Raw genomic sequence first — 27,993 nt, forward strand, 5'->3', positions numbered from 1 at the left:
ATGGATTTTGTACCCCCCCAACACTGGGATGTTGCACTGATCACAAAACAGAAGCGAAAATTATTGTCATTGTGGTGGATAATTGACCAGTAGCAACATACAGCTGCTAACCACAAGCCTGTGTGTGTGTGTGTGTGTGTGTGTGTGTGTGTGTGTGTGTGTGTGTGTGTGTGTGCAGTGCCTGATATCAAATATCTCCATTCTCTAGTTCTGAAGTAGCGTTAACATCAGGGTGTCTTCCCCGCGTGGCCAGTTACACCCACCGCCGAGAGGCGACTGAACACAAGCGGTTGGAAATAAACTCAAGTTCAGTTTTCGTACCTGTGAATCAGATAAGAAGGTTCCTGTGGTATCTTTCTAAATGACACGGTGAAGAAGACGAGCAAGAAATTTAAAGTAAAAATGAGAGTTCGAGTAATTCTTTCCATCTCGTTTCCTCAGACGGCCTTGTGCATCCTGCCGTCTCCTAGGTTACGTGGCCCACATTAGCCGTGAAATGTAAGAGAGCGGCGGGGCTGTTTTCCTGGTCACTGTCTGTTATAAAGGGAGGTGGATGCCGGATGCGTGACTGGTTGCTGAGTCGGCTCACCGTGGCTCCACGTTGCCGTGGCTCTCTTCTTCCCGCGGCCCTGAGGGAGGTACCTCCCCGTTGCTACGGCAACACTTTAAACAAACTACCGGGCTATGGCCACACTGAGCTATTTTCCCCGCAACTCGCCTCGTGTTTGCAGCAAAGTTGTTATTTTCCAAAGTTTTTCTTCCATATTTACATTTATTCATTTACCAGACACTTTTCTCCATGTGGCAGCACAGCCTGTGTGTCTGACACCATCATGTTGCTGGTTCACATCCCTCCAGTAGCTCCTATTGAAGTGACATTCAAATAGCAAATACACAGATAATCATAGCAGATGGTGTTGCATTCATTGATTTAGCTGTCAGGACATTAGGAGAGATGTGGTTCTGAAGGAGATGGGTTTGAGACCCTTCTTGAATGTGGGAGGGATTCAGCAGCTCTAAGGGGCAGAGGGAGCTGTGCTCCTGCAGAAAAGAGATAAGTACCACTGCTGTAACTGCGATGGCAGACGTGAAGAAAGGGTGTTGTTTCCATGCGGGTGAAAATGTCAGTATGTCACCATGTAGGCTTTGCCCTGTCTGAGAGCTGACAGGCCTGGTCGTCGTGGAAACTGCCATGTCAACACAGAAGGAGGGTGACGGACGTGATGAGTAAGAACGGGCCCGATGTGGAGGACAGTTTATTTTCGGCTGCTTGTTGGAAAACACCGACACGGACCAGCGGCAGCCGATGGGGGTGAATTGCTGCCGCGTCATACGAGATCACAGATACTGGTTTTATCCTACAAATCAGACATAATGAATCAAACAGTGAGTGGGGAAAGAACGGCATTATGGGAACTGAGTATTCCTCCTCACCGGAAAGGCAAAGAATGGAGGAGGAAACCTTAACTAAAAAGATGTAGTTATTATTATTGTAAAAAAAAAAGTTATGTTTCACAGTGAAAGGCCTTTGATAGTGTCCTCACACACCGTTTTACTCACTTTGTGGTTAGGGTACTCTGCTGGGGCAGCGTCTTCTGTCCGCTTGAATTACTTTGCCCCCCTGCCCACCCCCAGAGCCACCCCTCGCACCTTGCACCATAAATAAGAATATTCAAGAGATGGATACACAGAACTGGGAATGGACATATTTTACATTCTTTATATATATATATATATATATATATATTTATATTCCTCATGTATTCACTTTCCACGTGGGATTAAATAACTTCTTATTTAAGAAAGTTTTCATTTATTCGCTGCTTATTGAGAGTCGTAATCTGGTTATTTATTAAAGAGGTCTTGGGTCACAGTTTAAATTTACATTAATTAATATAAATTAATTTCATGCTCCAAGGGGCTTGCAGTATTAGGTTTGTACACTAAGCTACTTGCACTGATTTACCCATTTATACACCAGCATTGATTCAGGGTTACATACCTCGATCAAGGGTACTGCAGCGGGACCGGCAATTCGAACCCCGCGATGACTCTAAACACTAGAGCTGCCACAGCTGCGCACACGTTCGGTTCGTTTCACTGCTCGGTCTGGGTCAGTTAAGGTCGCTGTGGACAGGAAGGGGCGGGGCTTAAAGGCTCACGGTTATTCGAAATGAACCGAGCGCGCCTGCTGACCTCCATCCTCACCCCACAGAGCTCCACGCAGGAGATCGGCGAAGAGGTGGAGGACGGCGCCGTCTACACCATCACCCTGCGCAAAGTGCAGCTGCACCAGACGGCCAGCAAGGGCCAGCGCTGGCTGGGCGTGGAGACGGACGCGGCGCTCAGCCTGTACGAGACGTGCAAGGTGCGCACCATCAAGGCGGGGACGCTGGACCGGCTGGTGGAGTACATGGTGTCGGCCTTCCGCGGCAACGACTCCACCTACGTCACCATCTTCCTGTGCACGTACCGCTCGTTCGCGACGCCCAAGCAGGTGCTGGAGCTGCTGCTCGACAGGTACGTGCGGCGGCGATCGCCTGCACCGCGTAGCACCGCGCACCCCCAGCATCCACCCCGGGAAACACCCCTCTGGTTTCCTGCCCCACAGGCATGCCCGGCTACAGCAGAGCAGGCCTGACGGGCCCAAAGCGGCGCCGGAGAGACCGGCACAGGAGGACTGTACGGAGCGAAAGAAGTGAGAACCCCACTGTGGTGTCTCCCCACACACACACACACACACACACACACACACACACACAGTGCTCCTCCCTGCCCTCCGTGCCACTTGGCGCTGAGCTCCGCCCCCTGTTTCCCATCCCGCAGCGCCGTCTCCTCCATCCTGGGCGCCTGGTTGGACCAGTACTCTGAGGACTTCTGGAGTCCACCTGAGCACAGCTGCCTGCAGCGCCTGGTCTCCTTCTTGAAGCTGCACTTCCCCGGTTCGGACCTGGAGCGACGCGCCTGCAACCTGCTGGCGCAGTTCCGCCACAGGCAGTACCAGGAGCCCCAACAGGACGGTGAGTACCTGCTTTTCTGGGGGGTAGTGCAGAACAGCGGGTGGCGTAGTCGCCTTCTGCTTCGAGGACCTGGGTTCGAATCCCCCCTCCTGCTGTAGCACCCTTGGTCAAGGAACTTACCCTGAATTGATGCAGTAAAAATTCCCCAGCTGTTTAAATGGGTAAATCAGTGTAAGTCACTTGATTTAATCACGAAATCGATATATAGTGGATATGCGCCGTGTGCGAGTGACCTTGTTCCCGTGTCGGCGCCCGCAGTGTCGGACCAGAGCGGCTGTACCTTCTCCATGCTGGAGGAGAGCGGCTTCGAGGACGAGCGCCCCGACTTCCTGTCCTTCGACCCCGTGCTCGTGGCGGAGCAGTTCACGCTCATGGACGCGGTGAGAGTCGCCACAAACACGGCGCCCCGTCATGTTTGCTCCTGTTTTTCCGCTTTGATCCTGAGACTCAGTAACTGCAGGGTCATCGTCAGATCGTTGCCAGGCAGCACAGCAGGTAGTTCTGGTGCGCTGGGACATGGGTTCGAATCCAATCTTTGGGGAGTTTGCATGGGTTTCCTCTGGGTACTCTGGTTTCCTCCCACAGTCCAAAGACATGTGTTTCCAGGGAACTTCTTATGCCTTCCACCCCTCCTGGGCCATAGGCCACCAACAAGGGTACTCCAGGTGTCCTAGTGACTCTAAATTACCCAGAGTGTGTGTGTGAGTGATGGCTGTGTGTGTTTGCCCTGTGATGGATGGGTGTTCTGTCCAGGGTGTACCCTGTCTCATCCCCTATACCTCCAGGATAGGCTCTGGACCACTGAGACCCTGCATTGGAGAAGCAGTTATTGATAATGGACAGACACAATGTAACAAAAGTTTTATTGTGTCGAATTTTTTGCATTTTCAATTCAATTTTGTTGCATTAATCAGACTTTTGATGTTACTTTGTGCTAGATGTCAGTTTTTAAAAAAAATATTCCACATTGTTGAAATGAGCAAATTTTGGCACCGGGTTCCAGGCACCAAATATTCCAGTACCTTTTAGCATCTGAAACTTTCTGGAATGTTCTGGTGCCTTCCAGAACCTTCCAATGGCTGTAAAGTACCGAACTAAAACTGACACTCTGCAAGAACTAGTGGTAATTTTGTAATTTGTAAAGTTTAACTAATCATAATCGACGCAAAAATGCACACAAGAACTTTAAATTTGTTACTTTGTGTTATCACTGTAGTGATTAAATGACTGCACAGCAATAATAATAATAATATTTAATGCATTTATCACATGTGAACATGCTGGTCTTCGTTGTCCCTCTGCCAGGAGCTCTTCAAGAAGGTGGTGCCGTATCACTGCCTGGGGAGCATCTGGTCGCAGCGGGACAAGAAGGGCAAGGAGCACCTGGCGCCGAGCGTTCGCGCCACCGTGGCCCAGTTCAACCGCGTCACCAACTGTGTCATCGCCACCTGCCTGGAGGAGCGCGCCCTCAAGCCGGCCCAGCGCGCCAAGATCATCGAGCGCTGGATCGAGGTGGCCAGGGTGAGGCGCCGTTCCCGCCGGTGCGCCGGGAGGGGGCCGGGGCGCGAGGGCCGGGGTCGCTCACCTCCCCGCTCGTGTTTCCGCAGGAGTGTCGCATCCTGAAGAACTTCTCCTCCTTGCGGGCCATCCTGTCGGCGCTGCAGTGCAACTCGCTCCACCGGCTGAAGCGCACCTGGGACGAGGTGTCCAGGTAGAGAATCGGGGTCCGAACCGACGCCGTCTCCTTCCGTCTGCTGATCCGAACCGACGCCGTCTCCTTCCCTCTGCTGATCCCCCCCCCCCTCCGGTTCCCCCCACAGGGAGGACGTTCGCATCTTCAACGAGCTCTCGGAGATCTTCTCGGACGAGAACAACCACTCCCTCAGCCGGGAGCTGCTCATCAAGGTGAGCGCCGGCGCCGAGCCGTGAGCCAATCGGAACGCGCGACGGGTAGCCGCTGATTCACATCCAACTCAGCCGTCGTGTCGAAATGCCTGTTGCGCTTTGGGCGCCGCAGGGAAGCTCCTGTTTGCTCACCACCAGTCATTGTTAGCTTTTACTGCCTAGTGTTTAGCTCCCGTATCGTCATACACACACTGTGCTGAACTGGTTATAATCGTTCACCCTTTTACAGCACAGCAGAGTAACACACACACACACACACACACACACACCTGCACGCCCAATCGCTATTGCAGTTTAGAGTCACCAGCTCACCCGAAAACACACGTCTCTGGACTGTGGGAGGGAACAGGAGCACCTGAAGGAAAATCACAGAAATATGAGGGGAACATACACACTCCACACAGATTGGGATTCAAACCCACACCTGAGCCTGGAGCCCAGGAGCTGTGAAACACCCATTTATCACCTGGACTGACCTGTTCTCTTTAATCAGAGGTTGCAGTGGAAGTCTGCTGAAAACTGTAGGATCTATAATAATAATAATCATAATAATAATAATAGCCTTTATCATCACCATCATCTTACAATTAAATTATACTGTGCTTATTTTATTTTACTATAGTGATAATAACCTTGTGCAAATAATTTTTTTTATTTCCACTTCTAATGGTGCGTTAAAATGAAACAGAAGAGAGGAATTTACATTAAAAGTTAGCATTTAAAAATAACAAAAGGGAAGAAAATTATTTTAAAAAATGAAAAAGGGAAATAAGAGCAAGATAAATGATGAGGGCGACAGGAGGAAAAGGGAAGAAGAAAGGTGTGTGTGTGTGTGTGTGTGTGTGTGTGTGTGTGTGTGTGTGTGGGGTTAGCAGCAGTCCTCACACATCGTATGCGTATAGAGCGGTGTGACTGCAGACGAAGTGCCGGGTTCACGTCTGGGAGGCCCGACGGGTGCGAAATGGGTTGGGGGTGAGCAGAGGGAATCCCTGCTGATGTCACTGATGCCCTGGACGGTGCGATAAGAACCCCGCCAGATAGCGCGTCAGGGATCCCCGGGGCTACCCCCACACACCCACACTCCCTACACTTTATCTCCCCAAGACAGGCAGTGCACGACACCCCCCCCCCCACACACTTAACACGCGTAGACTGACGAGAACAACTCCCGTTTCGCTCTGAAATAAGGGCTCTTCCTGCCGAAAGGGGCAAAATAGTTCAGCGCCCTGTTTATAGAGCCCCCACGTGCAGGAAATATGAGATAAAAACGTTTATTAATTTCTCTGACGCTTTCCTCCAAAGCAACTTAAAGTTATTCACCCGTTTATACAGCTGGGTATTTGTACTGGAGTAATTTAGGGTAAGCACCTTGCTCAAGGGTACTAAAAGTGGGATTCGAACCTGTAACCATAGGACCTGAAAATGGCCCAGAACACACCTACTACGTGTATCTTGGCACATGTCCTGCTGTGTTTCCTTCCCTAAAGAAAACACTGACATTTTCTTCCATACGCATTTTTGAAACGGCAAATTAATGGATTTTTTTACACCGTTTCCAAATATTTGCCTTAAGCCGTCCGTCCGTCCATCCTCGAATGACCCCTTCTCCAGCGATCGTTAAAAAATTTAAAAAAACGAAAGGCAGCTCTTCTTTGTTAGTAGAAATGCCATTTTCAAACAATACATCATTATAATAACAGCAATAAATAAATAAATAAAAAACGAAAAATAGCAATTAATTAAAACATCACCGTAGTGACCATATTGCGTGTTGAGACCGGCCTTCGTTTTCGTCCCACGTTTAGCTCATATATAATAAATGAACGAATGAATCGATAAAGTATATATTTCCATATATGTGTGCGTTTGCTGGGCTGAAGGTATTAACGGTGTGAAATGCGTCCCCCTCTCGGCAGGAGGGCACCTCCAAATTCGCCACCCAGGAGATCAACCCCAAAAGAGCCCAGAAGAGGCACCAGCAACAGAGGGACTTGGTAAGAGCGCCGCCCTGCTGGCGGAGATGCGGTAGCGGTGCGTTTCGGGACGGGGAGGATGGGTAGAAGAACCGAGCTGCAAAAATTGGCCCCCTTCATCGGTCCGGCGGGAGCGGACGTGCAGCGGACGACACGGACCCGCCCCCTTCCAGTTTAAAGCCCTTATTCGCACCTCCCGCTCAATTTGCACGGCATTGTGGGTACTCGGCCAGGCGCCGTTGAAGCGGATTTACGGCAGAATGTCATAATTTAAGCTTGCGAATAACCGAAGGCTTACGAGAAAAAAGATTTCATTTTATCCTTTTAATTAATTTGATGAAATCTGCATATTTTGAGCGCAGCGCCAACTAGTGGTTAAAATGTGGACACATCCCCCCCCACACATTTTAAAGTTTGAAAACTGGACACCATTAAATTTCAATTACATGGAAATGATGACATTTATCAGGTAATGGTTAATGGAGAAACAGTGCTTTGTTGTGTTTTCTTTTGAATTCGTGGTTTAATTACACATTTTCCGTCCGTTGCCCTTTACAATCTACGTCAGTCTCCAGTGTCCCTTCATCGCAGTGTCTTTTTTTTAATTATTATTTTTTATTTACACAAAAGGAGTAAAATGACAGAAGAGAAAACTGAATGTGGCGAATGTGTTTGTCTCTTGTGACATTTTCCTGAAAACTCCCACGCTGACGTCCTCAGTCCAACTCTCACATTGGACCGTTTGCACTGCTGGGTTGGACGCGAGACATACGGAACCCCTGAATATGCAGTGTGTGTGTGTGTGTGTGTGTGTGTGTGCGCGCCGTTGTCACTTACAAGGCCCTTTGCCCCCCAGGGAGTGATGCAGGGGACCATCCCTTACCTGGGCACCTTCCTCACAGACCTGGTCATGATGGACACGGCTATGAAGGACCACGTGGAGGTACGGCTCGCTTCCCATCGGCTGGTCTCTGCGTCCCAGCATCGCTGTGACCTCCACCCTCAGCTACCTGTGAAGTGCGGACCGCGAACGCTCCTATCCGGAACGATCCGCTCAGTTTGCAGCTTCACGCTGGATTTGTTGCTCTTTATCGAGGTCCTTATCAACAGTCCAGCGGGGGAAACTCTTTAGTTTTACACCCCGATTACACCCTGACAAAGCTGAACTTTTTACTCAAGGAGTTCAGATTAGAACCTCATTCCAGGGTCCAGCATCGGTGTCCCCCCATAGCAACCTCTGCTCACAAGTACAGTTATGCAGACATATTTATACATGTATTCGTATTTTTCCATTTAGCCGGACACCTTTGTCCAAGGTGGCTTACAGTGTTAGGTAACTTCACAGTGATTTACCCAGGTAGACAGCAGGGTCATTTGTTTTGAATCAGTAAGAACCTCAATAAATGGGAGGGGCTTGAACCTGCGACAGCTCTAACCACTGCGCCCCCTGCTGCCCGCACTAAACTCTGCATGTCCAGTGCAGCAACTGGGCCGGTGCCATAGAACGCAGTGACCAACGCCAGACCTCCCGTGGTTAATCTAAATGATTAAATTGATTATTAAATGATACATTATTAATATGCACTTATGAGTAGGGTTTGTTCTCACCGATTCGTTTCCCGCTCCCTCCCTATAAGGCGCCTTCGTTTTCCCTCGCGGAGCAAGTGGATCTTTTCCCCTGCACGGCGCCTTATCGTGTCTCGTTTTTAAATATGCACCGCATTAAATGAGTGTAATTTGACTGATAAGGTGATTTATTAATATGCATATTGCTTTAAAAAACATCTTAAAAATGATGCTTTTAATCAACATTTTTTAACATATCGTAATGCTGTTTTCTTCAAGGGTTTACTCATTTATTTGTGAAATTTGCACTATAAATAAAGTTGTTATTATTATTATTATTATTATTATTATTATTATTATTATAATAATGACCTGGACTCGTGCTCGTTTCATACGTCCTGAATCCTCCTGTCTCTGTGCTGCAGGGTGGATTGATCAACTTCGACAAGAGAAGGAAGGTGAGGAACCCCTTTTCCAGTCTTATGTGACGAGCGAGATGCTGTTCTCTTGAGAGGTGTTCACCCTTGACCTGTGACCCCCGACCCCCCTGCAGGAGTTTGAGGTGATCGCCCAAATCAAGCTGCTGCAGTTGGCGTGTAACAACTACAACTTCAGACGGGACAGCTGCTTCCAGGAATGGTTCTCCGGGGTGGAGAAGCTCACCGAGGCGGAGAGGTAAGGCAGGATCGCGATGCTTTGACCTCCAGCCTTCTGAAGGCTCCGCCCACAGACACAGCCAAAGCGACCCCTGACACGGACCCCTGTTGCGTCCACAGCTACAGCCAGTCCTGCGAGGTGGAACCGCTGTCAGAATCTGCAAGCAACACACTGAGGGCCAAGAAGAACACGGGAATCATCAAGAGGTGGAGCGAGTGAGTGTAACTGAGATCCCTCTCAGCTGTTTGCTCATCTACAGTTGCCCCTGTGGTTACCACATAGTATTCTCAGGAGATTTTGATAGGATGGGTGGATGGATGGATGGATAGTTGGTTGAATAGTTACATGGATGGATGGATGGATGGATGGATGACTGGTTGGTTGAATAGTTGCATGGATGGATGGATAGATGGTTGGTTGGTTGGGTAGATGGTTGGTTGGTGGAATAGTTGCATGGATGGGTGGATGGTTGGTTGGTTGGTTGGGTGGATGGATGGTTGGTTGGTTGGTGGAATAGTTACATGGATGGATGAATGGATGAATGGATGAATGGATGAATGGATGGATGGATGGATGGATGACTGGTTGGTTGAATAGTTGCATGGATGGATGGATAGATGGTTGGTTGGTTGGCTGGGTGGATGGTTGGTTGGTGGAATAGTTACATGGATGGATGGATGGATGTTATTACTGTAAAATCTGTTACTATAACAGCTCTAAGTCCCCTAAACCCAGTCTCAGGTAAAGTCTTCTTCTCCACCCAGTCGTCAACCCACCACCACAGAGCCCAACTACTCCAGTGCCGGGAGCCCCCACTCCAAGTCCTTTGAGCAGTTACGCTACGGAGCGTACATGGGGGGCCCAGCGGCCGGGGCAGGCGACGGGGTCGATTCCCTCAGTGTGACCTCCGCCGGCTCCAGCAGCTCCGACGCGGAGGACGTCAGTGTCGGCTTCATCTCCGACTCACCCGATGCCCTCGAGAAAAAGGTGAGGGGTCGGAGCGGCGCGCGGGGGAGCTGTGGCTCAGCGTGGGGAGACTCTAGTCACGGTTACGTGTGGATCCTCACCTCGGCACCACAGGGACAGGCAGGCGGCCATGGAAGACATTAATCACTGGCTGTTTGCCCCCTGTGTCTAGAGTTACACCTTGAGATCCATTATTAATTATTAATAACCCATTATTTACCTGACTTCTTTGTCCACCATCGCTTATAAGGTTAGATTTGCACACTGAGCTAATTACACTGATTTACCCATTTGGACAGTTGGGTAACTTTCACTGTGTCAGTGCAGGGTAAGTACTGTGCTCAAGTGTACAGCTCTAACTGCTACGCCCCCTGCTGGCCATGCACCGAGAACATACAACCCCACTGACCTTACAGATGGGAGACCTTAGTGCAGTCGGACCTTCTCTTGCCCCCTTGTCTCTTTTGGATGCTGTTTGTTTGCTTAACAGGACCCTCAACCATACAAGACCAACTTGCCTTTCCTGTTCCTCGCTTTACCGCGGGGCAGGCGGTGGGAGCAGGGCGACTCTGATCTGTTTACCATCTTGTTTGGACAGTAAATGGGAATTTTTACACTCCCTTCCCAGAATTCGGAGAGATTTCCCGGGAAAAGCCCAGAGACGGTCGCTCACGGTCACTTCCGTCCGTTATAACCGTGGGCTGGTGCCCGGCCCAGCGTTCCAAACCGCTGAGTGAAACGCCAGCGCTGTCCGGCATGATAAAATCGAGCTTGTTTACTCCGCCAAATTGCGGCATCGCCACAGGGAATCGCTCATGAGTCAGAGTCCGAGAAAAATTCGGAGCGACCGCCATCGCTGATCGTTGACGCCCTTGAGCGCGGCGCCCCGAACTCGGTCGTTCCTCACGACAACATGGTCAAGGCAGTAATCCGTGTCATCTTTATGGCTTTTCTAACCAATTGCTCCTCCTCTTCCCCCTTCCCATCGCTGGCGCCACCTGCTGGGCAGTTCTGGGAGTCCACCTCTCTTTCGTCCCTGGACACCTCTGGCACGGGCTCCGGCTCGGGTTCCAGCAGCGCCTCGTCCTCCTCCGTGTCGTCCACGCCGGTGACGGCGTCTCGCTCCCACAAGCGCTCCGTGTCGGGGGTCTCCAGCTACTCGTCCCTCTCGCTGCCGCTCTACAACCAGCAGGCGGACGACTGCTGCATCATCCGCGTGAGCCTGGACCTGGACAACGGCAACATGTACAAGAGCATCCTGGTGAGCGGCTGGGGGGCGGAGCCAGTTTGAAGTCACCTGGATTAAGGAATGGCCATAAACCGTTCGGTGTTATGTTGGGTCGCTCTTTCAGAAAAGGTCTCAGATTGCTTTACACTTTTGGTTGCATTTGTGCGTACGGGGGCGGGGGAGGGGGGCGAGGAACGTGCGCCGCAGTACTCGGCATGTGTGCCTTTCCGGCTGCGTGCTGCAGGTGACGAGCCAGGACAAGACTCCGGCGGTGATCAGGAAGGCCATGGTCAAACACAACCTGGACCGTGAGGCTCCGGAGGCCTACGAGCTCCTGCAGAAGATCTCCGAGGAGAAAGGTGAGCCTTGATGTCTCAGTGATACCCCTCAGACGGGCACTTGGCTGTGAGGTAACAGCCATTCACACACACACACACACACACACACACACAGAGGCTCCTCGGCTTACAAACACAGCTGTGAACAGCAGTCTGTTCGCAATTCATTTTGTTTGTAACTCAAAGTCAAAATCAATAAGAGCTCAATAACATACCTTGGATATTGCTAGAATATAAAAAACTGCAATACTTTTTTATTTAAATGTTTTCATTAAGTCAGCTACAAGGAAAATTAATTTAAATTTGCCAAAAATACAGCACGTCGCCTCCACAAACTCCTATCCGCTGGCGATTCCCCCCCATACGCAGCGTTCCTCATTTATCGATTAGAATCATCAGACACAAGTTGTAAACGCTGCGGAAATGAGTTGTATTAAGGCGGTCCCTCACTTTGCGCGGGCGATCTTTACGAGTGACGTGAGACCCCGCACCTGACCCCCCCCCCCCCCCCCGTCTGCCTCGCTTCGCCCACCCAGAGTTAAAGATCCCGGACAACGCCAACGTGTTCTACGCCATGAACTCGTCGGCCAACTACGACTTTGTGCTGAAGAAGCGCGGACCCGCCAAGGCCAAGGCCCCTAAGAGCGGCGCCAGCTCCACGCTGCCGCGCATGAAGCAGAAGGGACTCAAGATCGCCAAGGTCATCTTCTGAAGCGCCCCGAAACCCCCCCCCCCCCCCCCGCACCCGGTCGTTCCCTTCCGGCCGATCCCGCGCCAACGGCGTTGCTGTGCCGGTGACGCACCGGTGCATGCTGGGAAAGGAGCGCCATGTAGATGCTGACGGGACTGGTGGACGCCGTCCTGCCCCAGAGGAGGCGTCGGTGAGCGTCCTTACTGGAAGAGGGGCCGACAGCAGGGGCGTCGCTGGAAATTACCTTCGCGCCGTAGCAGGATGCACATGTGTGAACTTTCCGGAAGGAAACGCAGCACCGTGACGGAGAGAAAGAGCCCCGTGTCCTGACATGACCCCATCACCCCTATGAGGTCTGCCGTTTCCTCGCGGTGCCCCACCACCGTGGGCCGATTTCGCTTCCCGTGGCCTTCTGAGCGCGAACGTCGAGGGAAGCGGAACGACGGAAACGTCTCGCTCACCTTTTTCTGGAAAAAATGCTAGAAACTAGAACGTATTGACTTGAACATCCCATCACGAGCAGAAAAAGCTTGAGGCCAGCAGGCTCTTCCAGACCCATGGGGCCCTTCCTGGATCTCTCCCAGAAGTCATAGCCAACTTCCTGTCCCGTTCGCCTGTTGTTGACCGTTTGCCCAATGCGGGGTCGCCGTAGTCCGGAGTCTATCCTGGAAACGTAGGGTGTGAGACAGGGTACACCTTGAGTGGGACGCTAGTCCATCATAAGGCAATCACACACACGCTCATTCGCTCACACACACTAAGGGCAGTTTAGAGTGACCAGTCCACCTGAAACACGTTTGGACTGTGGGAAGAAACCAGAGCACCTGGACAGAACCCAGGTGGACTGTGGCGGACGGGTCCCCGAACTCCATGGCAGCGGCTAAGACTCACGACTGACGTGTGCGCGAAAGGGGGGCCTAGGGCCGCTCTCCCCACAGACGGCGACGGCTCCCTCGAACCCCAGCCTCTGAGGACGCGCTCAAGAACCGCTCTGCTCGTCGCACAGGAAACCTGCTTTCTTCTCACGCCGTGGGATATTTTTGCAAATATCATCGAAAGCCTTGTGCCGTTTTTCTTTTGCTCAGAATTAAAAACTGAAATTTTCTATTTTTTGTACAAAGAAAGAAAAGATGAAACGTTCTTTAAAACGTCTTCCTTTTCGAGTTCCTCCGCCCTGGCTTTATTTATTGATTTTGAATATAGCATCGTTGTGTAGCATTGTATATTTTTTATTTCCTTTGTAATTACCAGCGAATGTATCTGTATATAAATGTGTACATATAAACACTACATTTCTATGAGCCAATGTGGGTCCCCCTCGCTCCTGGTTGCCGTGGCGCAGCGATGCTCTGTGTCTCATGGAGTTTTTTTTTTTTTTTTTTTTTTTTTTTTTACAATGAAGTGATGGCCTATCAAAGCTGTTTATAATTTTGGAGACAACTTCATGTAATAAACACTTACTTACCATGTCAGTAACGTGCACGTCGCATTTTTACATCTCTGTAAGAACTCTGTCCTGCTGGCTTATGTACTCAGAGCTCAGCTGTAATTGTAACTAGTGACATTTTTAAAATTGATGATGGAAAAAGTATTTTAAAAAAGCAAAATGCAATGACAGCAAATAATTAATCCAATAATTCAGACACACGTATAAATCCAGCATTAAAAAAAAAAAAAAAAAAAAGCTGTTAGGGTCAGTTGGCGGTGTAGTGGTTAGCGCAGTTATCATGCAATCGAAGGATCTGGGTTCGAATCCCAGTTCCTGGAGTAGCGCCCTTGATAAAGGTACTTACCCTGAACTGATAGAGTAAAAATGACTCTGCTGTATAAATCATTGTCTGGAGAAAAATTCCAGGTAAATAAGTGTTAGACAAACTGTGAACAATGAGTTTGTTATGAGGCTGGTCCTGTTATTGACTTGAAAAGATTTACATTTTTATACTACATTTACATTTCTATACTCCTATTTTGGGGATTCAAAAGACTGGGTGCAGACAGTTGCATGAAAAGGACAAAGTTTTACTGAACACGGGTGCGTGGTCATGAAAATGAGTGAAAAAGACATTCGGAAATGACTGATGGGTGATAAGAATAACGGAAGAACCTTCTAGATTTCACGCTCCCTTACGGCTGCTGGTGTTTAAGACTCGCTGCTGAAATTCACATTTTCACCAGCAAGACGTTTACAAAGCAATTCAAAACTTTTCAGTTTCCCCGGTCAGAAATAAGTTTTGTCTCGTTGACAAAATATGAAGTGATTTGCATGTGTTTCTATGATGTAACTCAGTGCAGCTCAGTTCATTGCCGAGGCAACAGTGGAGAATCTTGGCTCTTTCTGACTTTTCAACCTGTTTAAAATAAAACTTTCGCATCCATAAGCGAGTAATTCTTAAACACACATATAAACATCGACAACCGTACTAATTAATCATGTACCTCTTGCATTAATTAAATATTACTGCGCATTGTTATAAATGTTAAAATGTTACTTTGCATTTTCTTGTAAGGGGAACCTGGTGATAAATTCATCCCCATAAATTGCATCACACGAAGTATGAGAGTGCAGCTAAAGAGACTGGAGAGCAGACCTTGCAGCTGCGAACTGTCGGGGAGGTGCTGCAGCAGTAGCAGCAGTTACAGCAGGACACATGTTCGAATCCCACCTCCTGCTTGAGTACTCTTGATCAAGGTATTTCGATCGATACAGCATCACCTTGATGTATAAAAGGAGAAATCGCTGTAGCGGCTTGGGAAAACAATCTAAGGTAAATACAGTATATAAAAGTAAAGGGTCGAACCCGCAGCCGATCTGCGCTGCACTCGGGTATCGGACGATGCGCAATCCAATACAGCCACAAGGTGGCAGCAGAGCTCAGACACACAAAAAGTTAACCCAAGATTACGAGAATATTGTTTGCATTGAATGTACAAGTCTTTTTATTTTAATAACTCTATCTGGTAGAGCTTTTTACTGAGCTTAAAATGAAAATCTCTGGTCAGTCCCCATCGTGCCGTGTGGAAACTACGATCCTCACCTCACCTCACCTGGAGGCTGGAGGACTCGACGCATGTCAATCAATGTGACAACTGCAACTCATAACACTGGTACACGTTTTTTTGGGATTGCGGTTTTGCCGGGACAATCTGGTCATTGGTTGAGCCCTTGTGCGGAGAGTTAGACGGCGAGATGGCATTGATTGACTTTTGATAATATTATGAAGGGACTGTCCCCCAAGGTAAGTAAAGCAACTTGTGGAATGCACGTATTAACCTTGTCCAAAAGGGATTGAAAAGGGAGCTTATGGTGCCTTTTTTGAAGATTCGAGCTGAACTGAAGTTCAGAATAAAGCGGGATCGGATTGCCTGGGGCTACCACAAAGCAAAGGACAGATGGAAAGACCTCGTGGATAAATCATGTGTCTGAAGCTCTGAGGATGGACGTCTGCTTTATGGAACTGCATTCTTTTAAAACATATTGTACTTTCTTGTATCTTACCCCTTTGTATATTTATTCCTTTATATTTGTTTCTGTTTTTTTTTTTTTTTTTTTTTACTTGTGTAGTATTTATTCACAGATTTTTAGTAGTTTGGGGTTTGTGCACTTTTAACTGACATTTTTAACTTGTGTGGGTTTTATTTGTATAGTGTTTTATCTATAGATTTTAATGGCCTTGTTTTATCATGTGCACTTTGAGTTTTATACCGATGATTACTCATGTGTATGTCTGTTTTGTATTTATTTGTCTGTTTTTAGGGGTATGATCAAGTTTTATACTGTAATTTAGAAGTATTTCATGGTGTTTTGAAGGAAGCATGTGTTATGATATGATGACTTCGGTTGAGCTGCTTATAGGGGGACAGTCCTTTTGTGGGTATGTTGGTGTGGGGAAGACAGAAAGGGGATTGTTATGGGAAAGACTTTGTCATGACAATGTGTTTTGTGTAATGCTTGTTTGGTGACTTTGTTGACCAACTGTAGGAAAATGGTGTTGGGTTTGTTGCTTTGTGGATTTTGATGTATTGTTTTGGTTGTGTATTATTGATAACTTTACCAAATAAAGTTTAATTGGGGGAAAAAAACACTGGTACACTAGACTAGTTTGCTTTATATATGCATACATATTCTCTCCATATTAACAGGCCAATGTATCCTTAAAGGCTGAAATTCCGTCGAAAAAGATCAGCAGGAACCCAGAATGCTTCCTCTCGTCTCGCCGCCGCTTCACCGATGCCTCTGTACCCTGGAGACATCGACATCTGCGCATGCGTATTTACCTCGCAAAATTTCGCCGTTGTGCTTCGCGTTTGCGCATGCGCGCTGTTCGCTCGCCGTCGAACGACTTCCTGTCACGTGTCTGTACATGCGCCTCGGCCCTCTTTCGGCGACTTTTTTTTGTTGTTTTTTTTTTTTTCTCGCTTTTGCATGCCGGCGACTTCCTGCATTGCCTCTGCGCGTGCGCACTGCTCTGCTTTGTTGTTTCGGCGAAGATGGCGCTGAGCAAAACATTTGGACCAAAACCGCTAAAATTTCAGCTGGAGGAGGATGGGGACTTTTATATGATCGGGTCGGAGGTCGGTACTTTGAAAATAAATGAGTGGTTTGAGATTTGCTCGTCTTTAAGTGTTAACACTTGCCTAGGACGCTGTTCTACTGCTAGCATCATGCTAACTACTCGACTCATTTTTTGTTGTGTCTCGGTGTCCTCGTCGACTGAGGATTTCTGGCATTTTCTGACGTGTTTTACCTCACAAACTGTCGGCATTCGCTGCAGATATGACACTAAATCATTTAGTAAATGGGGAATATGAATAAATTTTACATAAAATGCTCGGTACGGTTAGTTAGAAGAGGTCCGTTTTCCTCTCTGACAGAGAAGACTGTGCTCCTCCTGGCTTATTAATTATATTATGAACTCGTCCTGGCGACTGACCGCGTGACAGCGAATCTTAACCGAACAACAAGTGAAGTGTTTCGACGGTCGGTCCCTCCTCCCGTGCGACACTTTGAGCTCGAGGACACAAATGCAGCGACGACGTCGTCCCGTCCGTCAAGCGAATAACATCAGTGAATATTAATAAAAAGTACATAACAGTAACGCTCAGGCTTCATTCTAGAAAAGTCTAATTAATCCATTCACAGTCTTAGTGACTGAGTGTGAGGTTCTCGAGGGAGATCAGTTTCGTTTGGTTCTCTGCTCATCATTCATTGTCCCAGTACAGTCAGTGCGGAGTCTTTTTCCATTTGTGCCATTTATTGTGTATTTACACAGTTAATATTCATTAGCTCTTTGAATTCTCCAAAGCGACCTGCATCTCATTCACTCGGCACCATTATGTAAAATGACTTTATAATGTTCACGAACATTACATTGCACTGCATTACACCGAATCAGGTTATCTTCGGTCATTATGGGCCGGAAAGGGATTCGAACCACCAGCCCTGAAATTGCCACATGATTGCTCTGATCGCATCCCTCCCTGCTGCCTGTTTTCATCATGGACTTGTTATTGCCATTCATTCATTCATTTAGTTTTCTCCACTTTTCTTCTTATGCTGCTTTTTTTTGTATAGGAAGCTATTTACAATTTGGCTGTTTATACGGCTCCGTAATTGGTACTATATAAGTTCAGGGTAAATCCCACGTTGGAGGATGCTATCCGCTGCCCCATTGTATTGTTTTGTGTTTGTAATAATGACTCTGTGGTGTAAACTGTGTATTATTGTGATCGGAAGGGGTGACGTGAACTTGAGTAATGTTTCCGAGTCTCGGGATGTAAACTGCACTAATCCTGTTTACAGCACGTTCTTAAACCTGCATACTTTCCTTTACCACTTTTTCCTTTGTGGCTTTCCAGTGTTGCCTTGTAGTGATTCTCAGTGCAGATTCTTCTGCAAAATGCTTTTCTTGCTCAATTTTACCTCCAGGTGGGAAACTACTTGCGCATGTTCCGGGGCTCCTTGTACAAGAGGTATCCATCACTTTGGCGGAGGCTCGCTTCTGTGGAGGAGAGGAAGAAGATAGTGGCCTCATCGCACGGTGAGTGTTCTGCCTTTGCTTTGGCGTGGTAACAGCGCAGGCGCAAGAGGCCCGGATGCCGATCTGTAAGACTCCAAGTGCTTTACAGACAGGATCGTTTAACAGATATGGGTTTTTTTAAATTTAAATTCTGGCAGCAGTGTCTTCAGTGTTTTCTTTGTGTTAGATCATGGTTACACAACTTTAGCCACCAGTGTGACACTGCTGAAGGCGTCTGAAGTGGAGGAAATCTTTGAGGGGAACGATGAGAAGTACAAGGCCGTGTCCATCAGCACGGAGCCCCCAGCCTACCTCAGGTATTGACACCAGCAGCACTCCTTTGGGTTGTTGAGGACAATGAAAATGTTTACATACCGCACTGTCAGGATGACACTTTTATGTTGTGTTTGGTAGCATCGATGGTACCCTCTTTCTTTCTCCTTCAGCCTTATACACAATGATGTTGATGGTCAGACTTTGCAATCACTGTTAGCTGTAAATCTCTTTAAGGGGATAACGTAAATAGTTGCTTTTGGTTCTGTCTTTTTTTCTTTTCTTTTTTTTTTTTTTTTGCAGACTGAAAATAAGTTAAGAAATGTAGGAGCCTCAGTTCGGACAGTGTCTTTTCCCCTAATGGTCCATGTGTAACTCTGTGTTTGTTCTGTCCAACCTCCATCCTGCCCCTAGGGAACAGAAGGCCAAGCGGAACAGCCAGTGGGTTCCCACCCTCCCCAACAGTTCACACCACCTGGACGCGGTTCCCTGCTCCACCACCATCAACCGCAACCGCATGGGTCGTGACAAGAAGAGGACCTTCCCGCTTTGGTGAGACCCACAGGTTTGACCGCAGTGAACAGCGACATCCTTGAGCTTTTGCGCCCCGAATGCATTTCTGGTGTTTTCAGGAGGATGAAGTCATGTCGTTTTGCCTTCTCTCAGCTTCGACGATCACGATCCGGCTGTGATCCACGAGAATGCCAGTCAGCCCGAGGTCCTGGTACCGATCCGGCTAGACATGGAGATCGACGGGCAGAAGCTCAGGGACGCATTCACGTGGAACATGAACGGTAGGGTTGTGTTTGACCACCTTGCTGGGAAAAGCAGGACACCAGAGCAGAACCTGGAGAAACGTTCCTGCCCCTCCGTCGTAGCCCATCCACCTGCCCCTTCTGCCACACCCACCCTTCTTTGCTGGCACCTCCCCACAGGCGTAAACATGTAGATTTCCTGCATGCCACTCTCTGCTTCCCCTCCACAGAGAAGCTCATGACCCCAGAAATGTTTGCGGAGATCCTCTGCGATGACCTGGACCTGAACCCACTGACCTTTGTCCCCGCCATCGCTTCGGCCATCCGGCAGCAGATTGAGTCCTACCCCACAGATAGCATCTTGGATGACCAGACCGACCAGAGGGTCATCATTAAGGTACATGTCCGGATGCTGCTTGCTCTGGCAACAGAGTGCAGTTGGAGATGGTCAGGTCTTTGGGTTATGGTGTCCCATTGCTCAAGTGATCATGTAACTGATCAGCTCATCTCTCCAGAACCCAGTAGAATCTCTTTCTTCAGCTACTTATGTTTGATGGTGGATGTGTCCGAGGATGGGGACAAGGGCAGCTTGCCGCTCCATGTCTCCTGGGAACAAAATATTATTAGAGACAGTTAACGGGAAATCTGTCAGCGTTTTCACAAAATTACAGATGTCTTAGTTACTTTTCTTAATCCCTTACTGAAGGTATTTAAGTTCTGCTGCCGCTCACCCACCCTGATCCCCCCCTTAGCTCAACATCCACGTGGGGAACATCTCCCTAGTGGACCAGTTTGAATGGGACATGTCAGAGAAGGAGAACTCCCCAGAGACCTTCGCCCTGAAACTGTGCTCAGAGCTGGGCCTGGGAGGCGAGTTTGTCACCACCATCGCGTACAGCATCCGCGGCCAACTCAGCTGGCACCAGAGGACGTACGCCTTCAGGTACGTCCCCCACGTGGCCGTCAGGTGTTAGTGATGGGAGTCGCACACATCCGCGCACAGTTAAAGAGCCATCTTAACGCAGACCGAACCTTGAAGCATTTTCAGCTGGTAGAAAGTGGTGTGGACAAACATACACTTCCTGACTAACATGCTGTCCAGCATGCCACACAGATTACCAGTATTGTAAGCAGATGACAAAGACGCACAGGCATAGACACACACGCTTGCCACAAGAGCTACTTGACCAGCCTTATAAACAAAGCTTCGCTTGGGGTCAAGCCTTAGTGTCGAGGAGAAAAACACACGCGTGTGCGCGCGCACACACACACACTCATAAAAACCCACAGAGGATGTGCCCGATGAAAACAAATACAAGAGGCTCTTGTCAGCGATGGGTCCGAATACAGAAATCTTTACATAAGACAGACCGCTCGGTCACAAGCTTGGATCACATCCTGTTTTTTTTTTCCTTTCGCATAGATGCATCTCCTCCTCATGTTTTGCATAAAAGTGTAACGTTGTTGTCCAGTGACTTTACGATGTTTCTTTCCCTATGTGCCTTTGTTCAGCTGGTATGTAAAGCCTGAATATTAAGTTGTCATCTCTTTACAGCGTTCGAAGATTCACGGTCTTGTTTTTACCCTCTTAGCTGCACTTCTGTTTCACATTAAACATTCAGTAGGATGCATGATGATATACTCAGTTTCTATGAAGCACATTTTTCATGTGTCTGTTGCATATTGATGTGATTCTGTGGTTTTGTTTTTTCTATTAATTCCACACAAAGCGATTTCATTGTTTGATTTGTGTTGTTCCCTGTTCTGTAAAACCTATAACATGCATTTTTTGGATAATCTAACTATGCCTCTCCCTGCTGTCTGTTCCAATAGGTCTGATTTCAGGTCAATATACTTGTGCATTTCTTGAACCCCCCCCAGCTTTAACCCCTTGCGAGTTCTCTCCCACCTTCAGTCCTTGGGAAGCTGAGTACTTTAAACTTTTCCTTTTTATATTGCAGGGCCAGTCCCTCATTATGAACAGTTTGTCTGTGTTATTTTTTGTGTGTTGGCCGTATCAGGAGAGTGGAGCGTTACTGTGTTTGTCCGCATTTTTAGATGCTTTAATGGAGGAAGTAAGTGAAATGTGACAGCCTGCAGCCCAGTTGCTCTCACACCCTTCCCTCCCTGACTTCTTGGAGCCTCTACTCAGGCTGTGAACTGTGCCACAGTTGGACCCCCTGTACAAGAGTCTAGCTTGTTCACACAATACAGCTGCTGGAATATTCTTCACGACACTTTTTGTTGGGTCACACTGGCTTGCTTTGAAAAGCCTGTGGGCACAGGGTTGTCACTGCTGATGGGAGACATGGAAGATTTTGGACATGAGCATTTAATGAACTCATTAAACCAGTTTTTTTTTTTTTAAGAAGTCTTTTGACATTTTCCAGCATTGTAGAAAACATAGTTTGACTACTATTCTTGTTTAAAACATATGGAACTACTTTATTTGCATGATGTCTCTGAAATGTACGTTGCTTTGGAGAAAAGCATCTGCTAAATGAATAAATGTAACGTCATCACAAATATTTTAGCTCATGATTAACGCTCCAATTTCCTGTTATGGTTTTTTTAATGTGGTTGAGTTTAATTGACTCATGGTGTCGTGACAGTGTCATGTAACCATTTTGGTCTCCGTGCGGTTCTCCTGACCGGCCTGGTGCCAATTGTTTACAGTGAGAACCCCCTGCCCACTGTGGAGATCGCTATCCGAAACACAGGCGATGCCGACCAGTGGTGCCCCTTGCTGGAGACGCTGACAGACGCAGAGATGGAAAAGAAGATCAGGGATCAGGACAGGAATACCAGGTGGGTGCAATTTTGAGATGTCGGTCTTCTTTTGGAAGTGCTGGAAGGTGTCGACTGAGAGCATGTGCTGCCTGAACATACCCAGAGAGAATGAGTAGATGGTTGTTTATGTTTACAGTTCCTGGGTTTATTTATGTAAGTTCTAAAAAAAAATGTTTGTGTGATGCATCAGAGTTTTGACACACAGCTGGAGCTGTAGGAAATATTTTAACATACTGCAAATGGAAACATGGGTGTGTATTAGCAGATTGAAACAAGTTGGGTGCTGTTGACACGTTCAGATCGTGAATCTTGGGTGCCGTCGACGCAGTGACATGGGAAACTCGCATTCTGCGGCAATACCGTAATCAACAGTGTGGGTGCTGTTGGTGTATTAGAAGCAAGTATATTTAATATATTACTGTGTGCTTCCGTTCCAGACGCATGCGGCGACTCGCCAACACAGCTCCAGCCTGGTGAGATGTCAAAGGGGTCCTACGTGACGCTCCGGCCAGTTATCGAGCTTCCGGAATTTCCGAGAGGACGTGGACTGATGGAACTTGTTTTGAGTTGGGCTGTGGTGCCATCAGCCACGGGAGACCTTCCTTGACCGGGTGGCAGCAACCGACCTCTCTGACCTCCGTCGTCCCACCTCTGAGCTCCACACCGCCCATCCCTCGGACCATTGTCCTCCCTATCCTCGCCTGGACTCAGACTGGCACCACTGACTGAGGCCTGTGTTGCCACCTTCTCTCCGACATCCTTTCAGCCTTGGAACTCAACTGTCCAACACTCACACAGCCAGAAAAGCCCTGAGTCCTGTGAAGTATATAATGTTGTAGTGTTACTTGGTTGTTTATGGTGGTTGTTATAGGTGCTGAAAGCATTTTTGTTTTTTTTATAAAAAAACAAAAAATAAAGTCCACGATGACCTTTTATTCCTTTTAGCTGTTCTTTATTCTGAAGTAAGCACATTTTTCCCGTGTAGCTACTCCAGAATCGGTGCCGGATGGCGGAACACGTTCATGGGGTTCCTCCACCGTAGGCCCGCGGATGCATCCTGTGCTTCCCCGTGCGGAGCAGTAGACGCAGGTCCTAAATTCCCTCAAGCAAATACACCCAGCGTACAAGCTGTGCACAAACCCATGGATTTTGTTTTTCCAAAAAGCTTGTACAAATAGAAAGCATAAATACATTTCACCTGATCCCTGGTCATTAAAACTAGTTATGGCAGTTAGTCACTTCAAGAACGGTTAAAAGGAGCCCGTCTCTTTCTTGACCGAGTCCCTTTGTTATGGAGCTTTAAAACGCCAGTCTTCGCCAAAAGCCGTTGGGCACCAGACTGCATTTGGGTTTGTGGTCCGTCGATCCAGCGCTTTGGTGGGCAGCGTGTGACTCGACCGCAAAGGATGCGAGTGGAAACTGCTGACCAGGTAGGTTCCTTTTTCCGGCCATCGCCACATCTATGAATGCGGTGCACATCCGTAGAGGCCCTCAGTCATTGTCATTGCCACTGCGACACCTCTATACAAAGTGGCCAGAAGAATGAAAGTAAAGTGACACCGGTGCAGCTCTGGGACCTGCTGCAGAAGGGCTAGGAAGAAGACACAGTGTCTTAGTTCCTGGTGCAACAGGAAATGACATAACGTGGGTAAAAACTATCCTCCCGCACGTCAACTCACACTTTTCACTGGTGCTGCAGCGTCTGCTTGCAGACAAGGTCACCAGAGTGGAAGTACATTTCGGATAAGTAAACACATCCCACCTTCTCCTCTCGGTCAGCAGTACAGTGCAGCGTCCAGGCAGTCCCACATTACTGTTCAGGTCACAGTTTATGAATGCGTTGTCATGGATACGCCAACATCAAGAGCAAACCTGCATTTATACCGTTTAACTGCCTGCAGCGTCATTCGCACACAACGCAGGCTCATTCCCGTCCCAGCTTTGCAATTTAAAAAGTCGTCCACTACTCTGCTCTGAGTGCAAACATTGCGCGCGCACACACACACACACACACACACACACAGTGGTAACGGTCTGCATTAAAACAAAGATGCAAAAGCAAGCCTGCGGAAGCAATTATGACCCCACCCCCCATCCATCCTCTTATGGACAGGTGTCGCCGTACCTTCTGGGGGGGAAGGGGGTGTCTTTCAGTTGGCAGGACTATTTCCGCCTGGACACAAGGGAAGGATTCCAGCCCTTCTCTATTAGGACCCTCCCAAACCAGAAAGTTCCACATGGCTCAGGGTCTTATTAACACCGTCCTCACACTTCTCACTGTAATGCCATCTATCGTCCTTCTGGAATATTCTGTCCCACATCTCTCCTAAAGCTCCTGGGGGTCTCCATTGTGGAGGTCCCTGGGTGGTTCCTGACCTCCCTCCTGGCCATGGTCCTGCTCTCGCTGATCCCTGGAGGATGGCCAGGGACCCGCAGTCTGCTCTTCTGGAAGAGGTGAATAATCGGGGTCCACCTCGGGACTGTCAAAAACAAGCTTCCTGTAAACGTAAAAAAAAAAAAAAATACTGTTACAAACATCTCACACATACACACAAAACACACAAGTCCAGAACAGATGGTCCAAACACTGGCGTCCAGTTTTAACTCGATCATCAACAGTCTCACTGCCGAGTGAAATTCAACACTAGACAGGAGAAGACCGTCCTACACGTTCACATCCTCAAACTGGGCCCCAGGTGGCGGTCAGAGTCCGGTCACTCACAGGAGGCCTGGAGTGACCAGCAGCTTCCTGCCTCCAGGCTGGTTTGGAAAGACATCCTCCAGGAAGTAGTAGACGTGCCCCACGACGATGCCTGTAGAGGAGGGAGGAAGACACAATGAAAGGTGAGAAGTGTGTGTCTGTGGGGAATAAGAATTCCCAACCTGTGAATCATTTCCTCAAATTCCCCAAGTATATTATTCTCCTAAATGACAGTTCTACTGGGTTTAACCAGACGGTCAGCCGAGGTCAGCCGAGATCCCAGCGTGAGGACATGGAACCGCTGCCCACTTGTCCAGAGGGCAGAACAGCACATGCAGTGCAGATCCAGTCCCTCCCACAGGTGCATGAAAATGAGATTTCCTCACTCTCTTGCAACATAGTAGAATGTAGGCAGAAGAGTAAATTACTCCAGTCATTTTCCAATGTCCTGTCCAGCCAGTCATTCATCATCCCATCCACCACCATTCATCCATCCATCCAACCCACCCCCCCCATCCATCACCACTCATCCATTCATCCACCCATAACAAGTGCCTGTCCGGTACAGGGCTCCTCATACCCAACAGATCGATGACGATGGAGTTGCCGAGCAACAGTGAGAATCCCATGAGCACCCAGGGCAGGAAGGGCGCCTGGAAGTTGAGCAGGCCAAAGAAGTTCATGCGCACGTAGGGGTTCCGCCTGCTCCACACGTACACTAGCATGATGGTGAAGGCCTGGCCCAAGAAGAAGAGGTTGGCGAAGAGGCCGAACAGCTGGTGGAGGTACGTCAAGGGGCCAAAGAGAAACAGCGAGACCTGGAGTGAACCTCACTTTTTGCGTCACGTGGGCTGCTGGGAAGATCTGGAGCTGCACACCGTCCTACCAAAAAGGACCGACTGCGAGCGTTCAGTTTGAAGAAGATATTAGAAGGGGAGGATCACGTGAACCAGGCAAGGAGCAAAGTAGGGAGGGTTCAAATCCCACTGCCACTGTCCCTGCTGAATAAATGGCTAATAAAATAGGGCAGCAGGCAGCGTCGTGGTTAAAACCCTCACCCTTGGACTCAAAGGACCCAGGTTCGAATCCCACCACCAGCTGTAGGACTAAATTGCCCTTGACCATTTCCCAGCTCAAGGAAGCCCGAGGAAGCCCACACTTGAGCGGTGGACTGTACAACCTCAGGAACTTTCACTTTAGGAGACCGATACGGTTTACTGAATCCCTCTGGGTGGGGGGGTAGGGGTGGACACGAACTGAGCAAGAAGGATACGGTCATGAGCGTCCCTCCGAACAGGAACATGAAGACAAAGTCTGCGGTGCGGCCGCGGAACGAGCCCTCCTCCAGCATGCGGCAGTACCGGAACCTGCGCGTCAAGGAAACCAAACGAAACACACAGCTGCACGGAAGCATAAGTGCTTATGCAAATTTCATACATGAACCGGGTCTGGGGTATATGTGGGTGTGTGTCTGTGTGCGAGTGCGTTACATTGTACTATATTCTCCATATCTGTACTTGATCGTTTCGGTGAAATGTCACACAAGGGAAATCCCGAACGTTGCATATTAATGCCACGGTGGCCCTGCACATGGCAGACAGCAAAGGATACAGAAATATCATGTTGAACAAGAAACTGAATCCAAGAGGCCCAAAAAAGAGGAAGTTGGTCACCAGACGCCATATCTTTTTGGGGGGGGACGACATGCATGAACTTATCAGCAATCATATATAAAATCAAATTACAGTTCATCTAACTTCAGTATAACACGCAAATGTTATAATACAGATTAAATGTCCAATTGCTCTACTGTACCTGGTATCTTCTGATGATCAGGTCCGGATTGAAATACAGCTGGAAAGGTGTGATGAATTCCAGCTGCTGTAAAGACACATGGATGAGAGCAATGAATAATAACCCACAGTGAGGTTATGAAGAAGTTCTCAGGGAGACATGCGCTGGATTCATTTTGGAACAGGAAGGAACTGGCAGGATTCACACATGGGACTTCATATCAATAACTTTTAAGAACAAGACAAGGCAAAGCGCTTCAGGTGCTTTTATAGGAGCTGCTGGGGAATCAGTTACATTCCTCTGAACTTGGGGCATGAAGTTCAACTCAAACTGTGGATGTTCAGTTACAAACCCATATTGATCATGGTTGCATGGATGAGTAAGTAGTGTATCTAGCAGTGTAAGTCACTATGGTGAATAAGGTGTGTGGGCTGATAACACTAACATTGGGCTCGTTGGAAGTGGCTTTGGACAAAAGTGTCTTATAAATAAATATATGCAAATATTGATCATGTACAGAGACTGTGCGGGTCCACTACCTAACCTAGGCTAGTGTGTTTAGAATTTATCAATCTACAACCATCTCTGCACAGTATTTTCCTGTAAATATACCATGTTACCACACCTCAGCTCAGTTCTATATCTAGAGAAAGTCAGGGAGACACGAACGCTCTGTCAAGATAACATCAATACACGAATGACATTACGGTACGCAACAGTAAAAAAGTAACAATCTCCTGAACACGTGACGTCCTAGCGCGTTCGGCCGAACTGATACAATCATGTATCGCTACGAAGTGATCGGCACGCGACCCCCCACGCTGCCCCCATACCGCTCCCTCCCGCGTCTCACCACGGCTGCAGTGGTCAGCACGCAAGCTGTCGTGTACGCTCTCGTCACGGCAGGGATCTGCATGTACTCCTGGGTGAGGGTGTGCGCCATGCTTCGCTCGCTGTCACACAGGCGGTATAAACGTCCGCAGCGCGACTCGACGCCACTCCACTCCACTTAACAAGTACGACCGCGGCGCCTTTAAAGCACAACGACTGAACGCTGTGACTTTCCGCTTAGAAAGACTGCCCAACCTTACTTCAACCAGTCAAATCGAGAGAAAGCGCTGATTGACGTCAAAATTCTCCAATCACAAAACAGATTTACATACCGGTGACCAATACGTGTCCACATCTAAGACCTTTTACTTGTGTGCGCCGTATTCAAATTGGAGGAATGTTTTAAAACTTTCAACCAATAAGAAATAAAATCTGTTGATTGACGTTGATCTTGGCCTACGGGAGTGCGCTAACGGGTGGGTTGATTA

The 27,993-nt window shown here is 48.3% G+C and overlaps 3 protein-coding genes across 8 annotated transcripts in view; 2 read left to right on the top strand and 1 right to left on the bottom strand.

Annotated features, from left to right (window-relative positions):
* The window catches only part of LOC108921911 (ral guanine nucleotide dissociation stimulator-like), a 35,178-nt gene extending 22,097 nt beyond the window's left edge, over positions 1–13,081 (top strand). Inside the window, exons 2-17 of one of the 2 annotated variants that reach the window (XM_018731650.2) lie at positions 2,216–2,520; positions 2,612–2,698; positions 2,827–3,020; positions 3,279–3,400; positions 4,326–4,541; positions 4,628–4,731; positions 4,841–4,925; positions 6,842–6,919; positions 7,755–7,841; positions 8,890–8,922; positions 9,018–9,139; positions 9,241–9,336; positions 9,886–10,108; positions 11,097–11,348; positions 11,560–11,674; positions 12,190–12,365. In XM_018731650.2, the coding sequence (XP_018587166.2) occupies positions 2,216–2,520; positions 2,612–2,698; positions 2,827–3,020; positions 3,279–3,400; positions 4,326–4,541; positions 4,628–4,731; positions 4,841–4,925; positions 6,842–6,919; positions 7,755–7,841; positions 8,890–8,922; positions 9,018–9,139; positions 9,241–9,336; positions 9,886–10,108; positions 11,097–11,348; positions 11,560–11,674; positions 12,190–12,365 (2,295 nt within the window). Of the gene's footprint in view, positions 1–2,215; positions 2,521–2,611; positions 2,699–2,826; positions 3,021–3,278; positions 3,401–4,325; positions 4,542–4,627; positions 4,732–4,840; positions 4,926–6,841; positions 6,920–7,754; positions 7,842–8,889; positions 8,923–9,017; positions 9,140–9,240; positions 9,337–9,885; positions 10,109–11,096; positions 11,349–11,559; positions 11,675–12,189 lie in introns of both variants that reach the window. The other variant, XM_018731649.2, reaches the window with a different exon arrangement.
* A 3,691-nt stretch (positions 13,082–16,772) lies between these two features.
* On the top strand, positions 16,773–23,103 carry LOC108921912 (SWI/SNF-related matrix-associated actin-dependent regulator of chromatin subfamily B member 1-A). 4 transcript variants are annotated; one of them, XM_018731651.2, is made up of 10 exons: positions 16,773–16,916; positions 18,271–18,382; positions 18,549–18,678; positions 19,049–19,186; positions 19,301–19,428; positions 19,620–19,786; positions 20,142–20,332; positions 21,223–21,234; positions 22,066–22,197; positions 22,617–23,103. In XM_018731651.2, exons 1-10 carry the CDS (start codon positions 16,833–16,835, stop codon positions 22,654–22,656), a joined length of 1,134 nt encoding a protein of 377 aa, XP_018587167.1. In that variant the 5' UTR covers positions 16,773–16,832; the 3' UTR covers positions 22,657–23,103. The 4 variants fall into 4 exon arrangements, with proteins under 4 accessions (XP_018587167.1, XP_018587170.1, XP_018587168.1 ...); XM_018731654.2 differs by having other exon boundaries at positions 18,570–18,678; XM_018731652.2 differs by lacking the exon at positions 21,223–21,234.
* A 22-nt stretch (positions 23,104–23,125) lies between these two features.
* derl3 (derlin 3) lies at positions 23,126–27,727 on the bottom strand. 2 transcript variants are annotated; one of them, XM_018731657.2, is made up of 8 exons: positions 27,528–27,727; positions 26,696–26,761; positions 26,492–26,565; positions 26,154–26,247; positions 25,461–25,656; positions 24,902–24,992; positions 24,556–24,677; positions 23,126–23,700 (listed from the first exon to the last, which is right to left on the bottom strand). In XM_018731657.2, the coding sequence occupies exons 1-8, from the start codon at positions 27,615–27,617 to the stop codon at positions 23,681–23,683; spliced, it is 753 nt and encodes a 250-aa protein (XP_018587173.1). In that variant the 5' UTR covers positions 27,618–27,727; the 3' UTR covers positions 23,126–23,680. The 2 variants fall into 2 exon arrangements, with proteins under 2 accessions (XP_018587173.1, XP_018587172.1); XM_018731656.2 differs by having other exon boundaries at positions 23,126–24,677.
* Between the last annotated feature and the right edge of the window lie 266 nt (positions 27,728–27,993).

This window comes from Scleropages formosus, chromosome 17 (genome assembly GCF_900964775.1).
Source record: "Scleropages formosus chromosome 17, fSclFor1.1, whole genome shotgun sequence".
Taxonomy (NCBI): Eukaryota; Metazoa; Chordata; class Actinopteri; order Osteoglossiformes; family Osteoglossidae; genus Scleropages; species Scleropages formosus.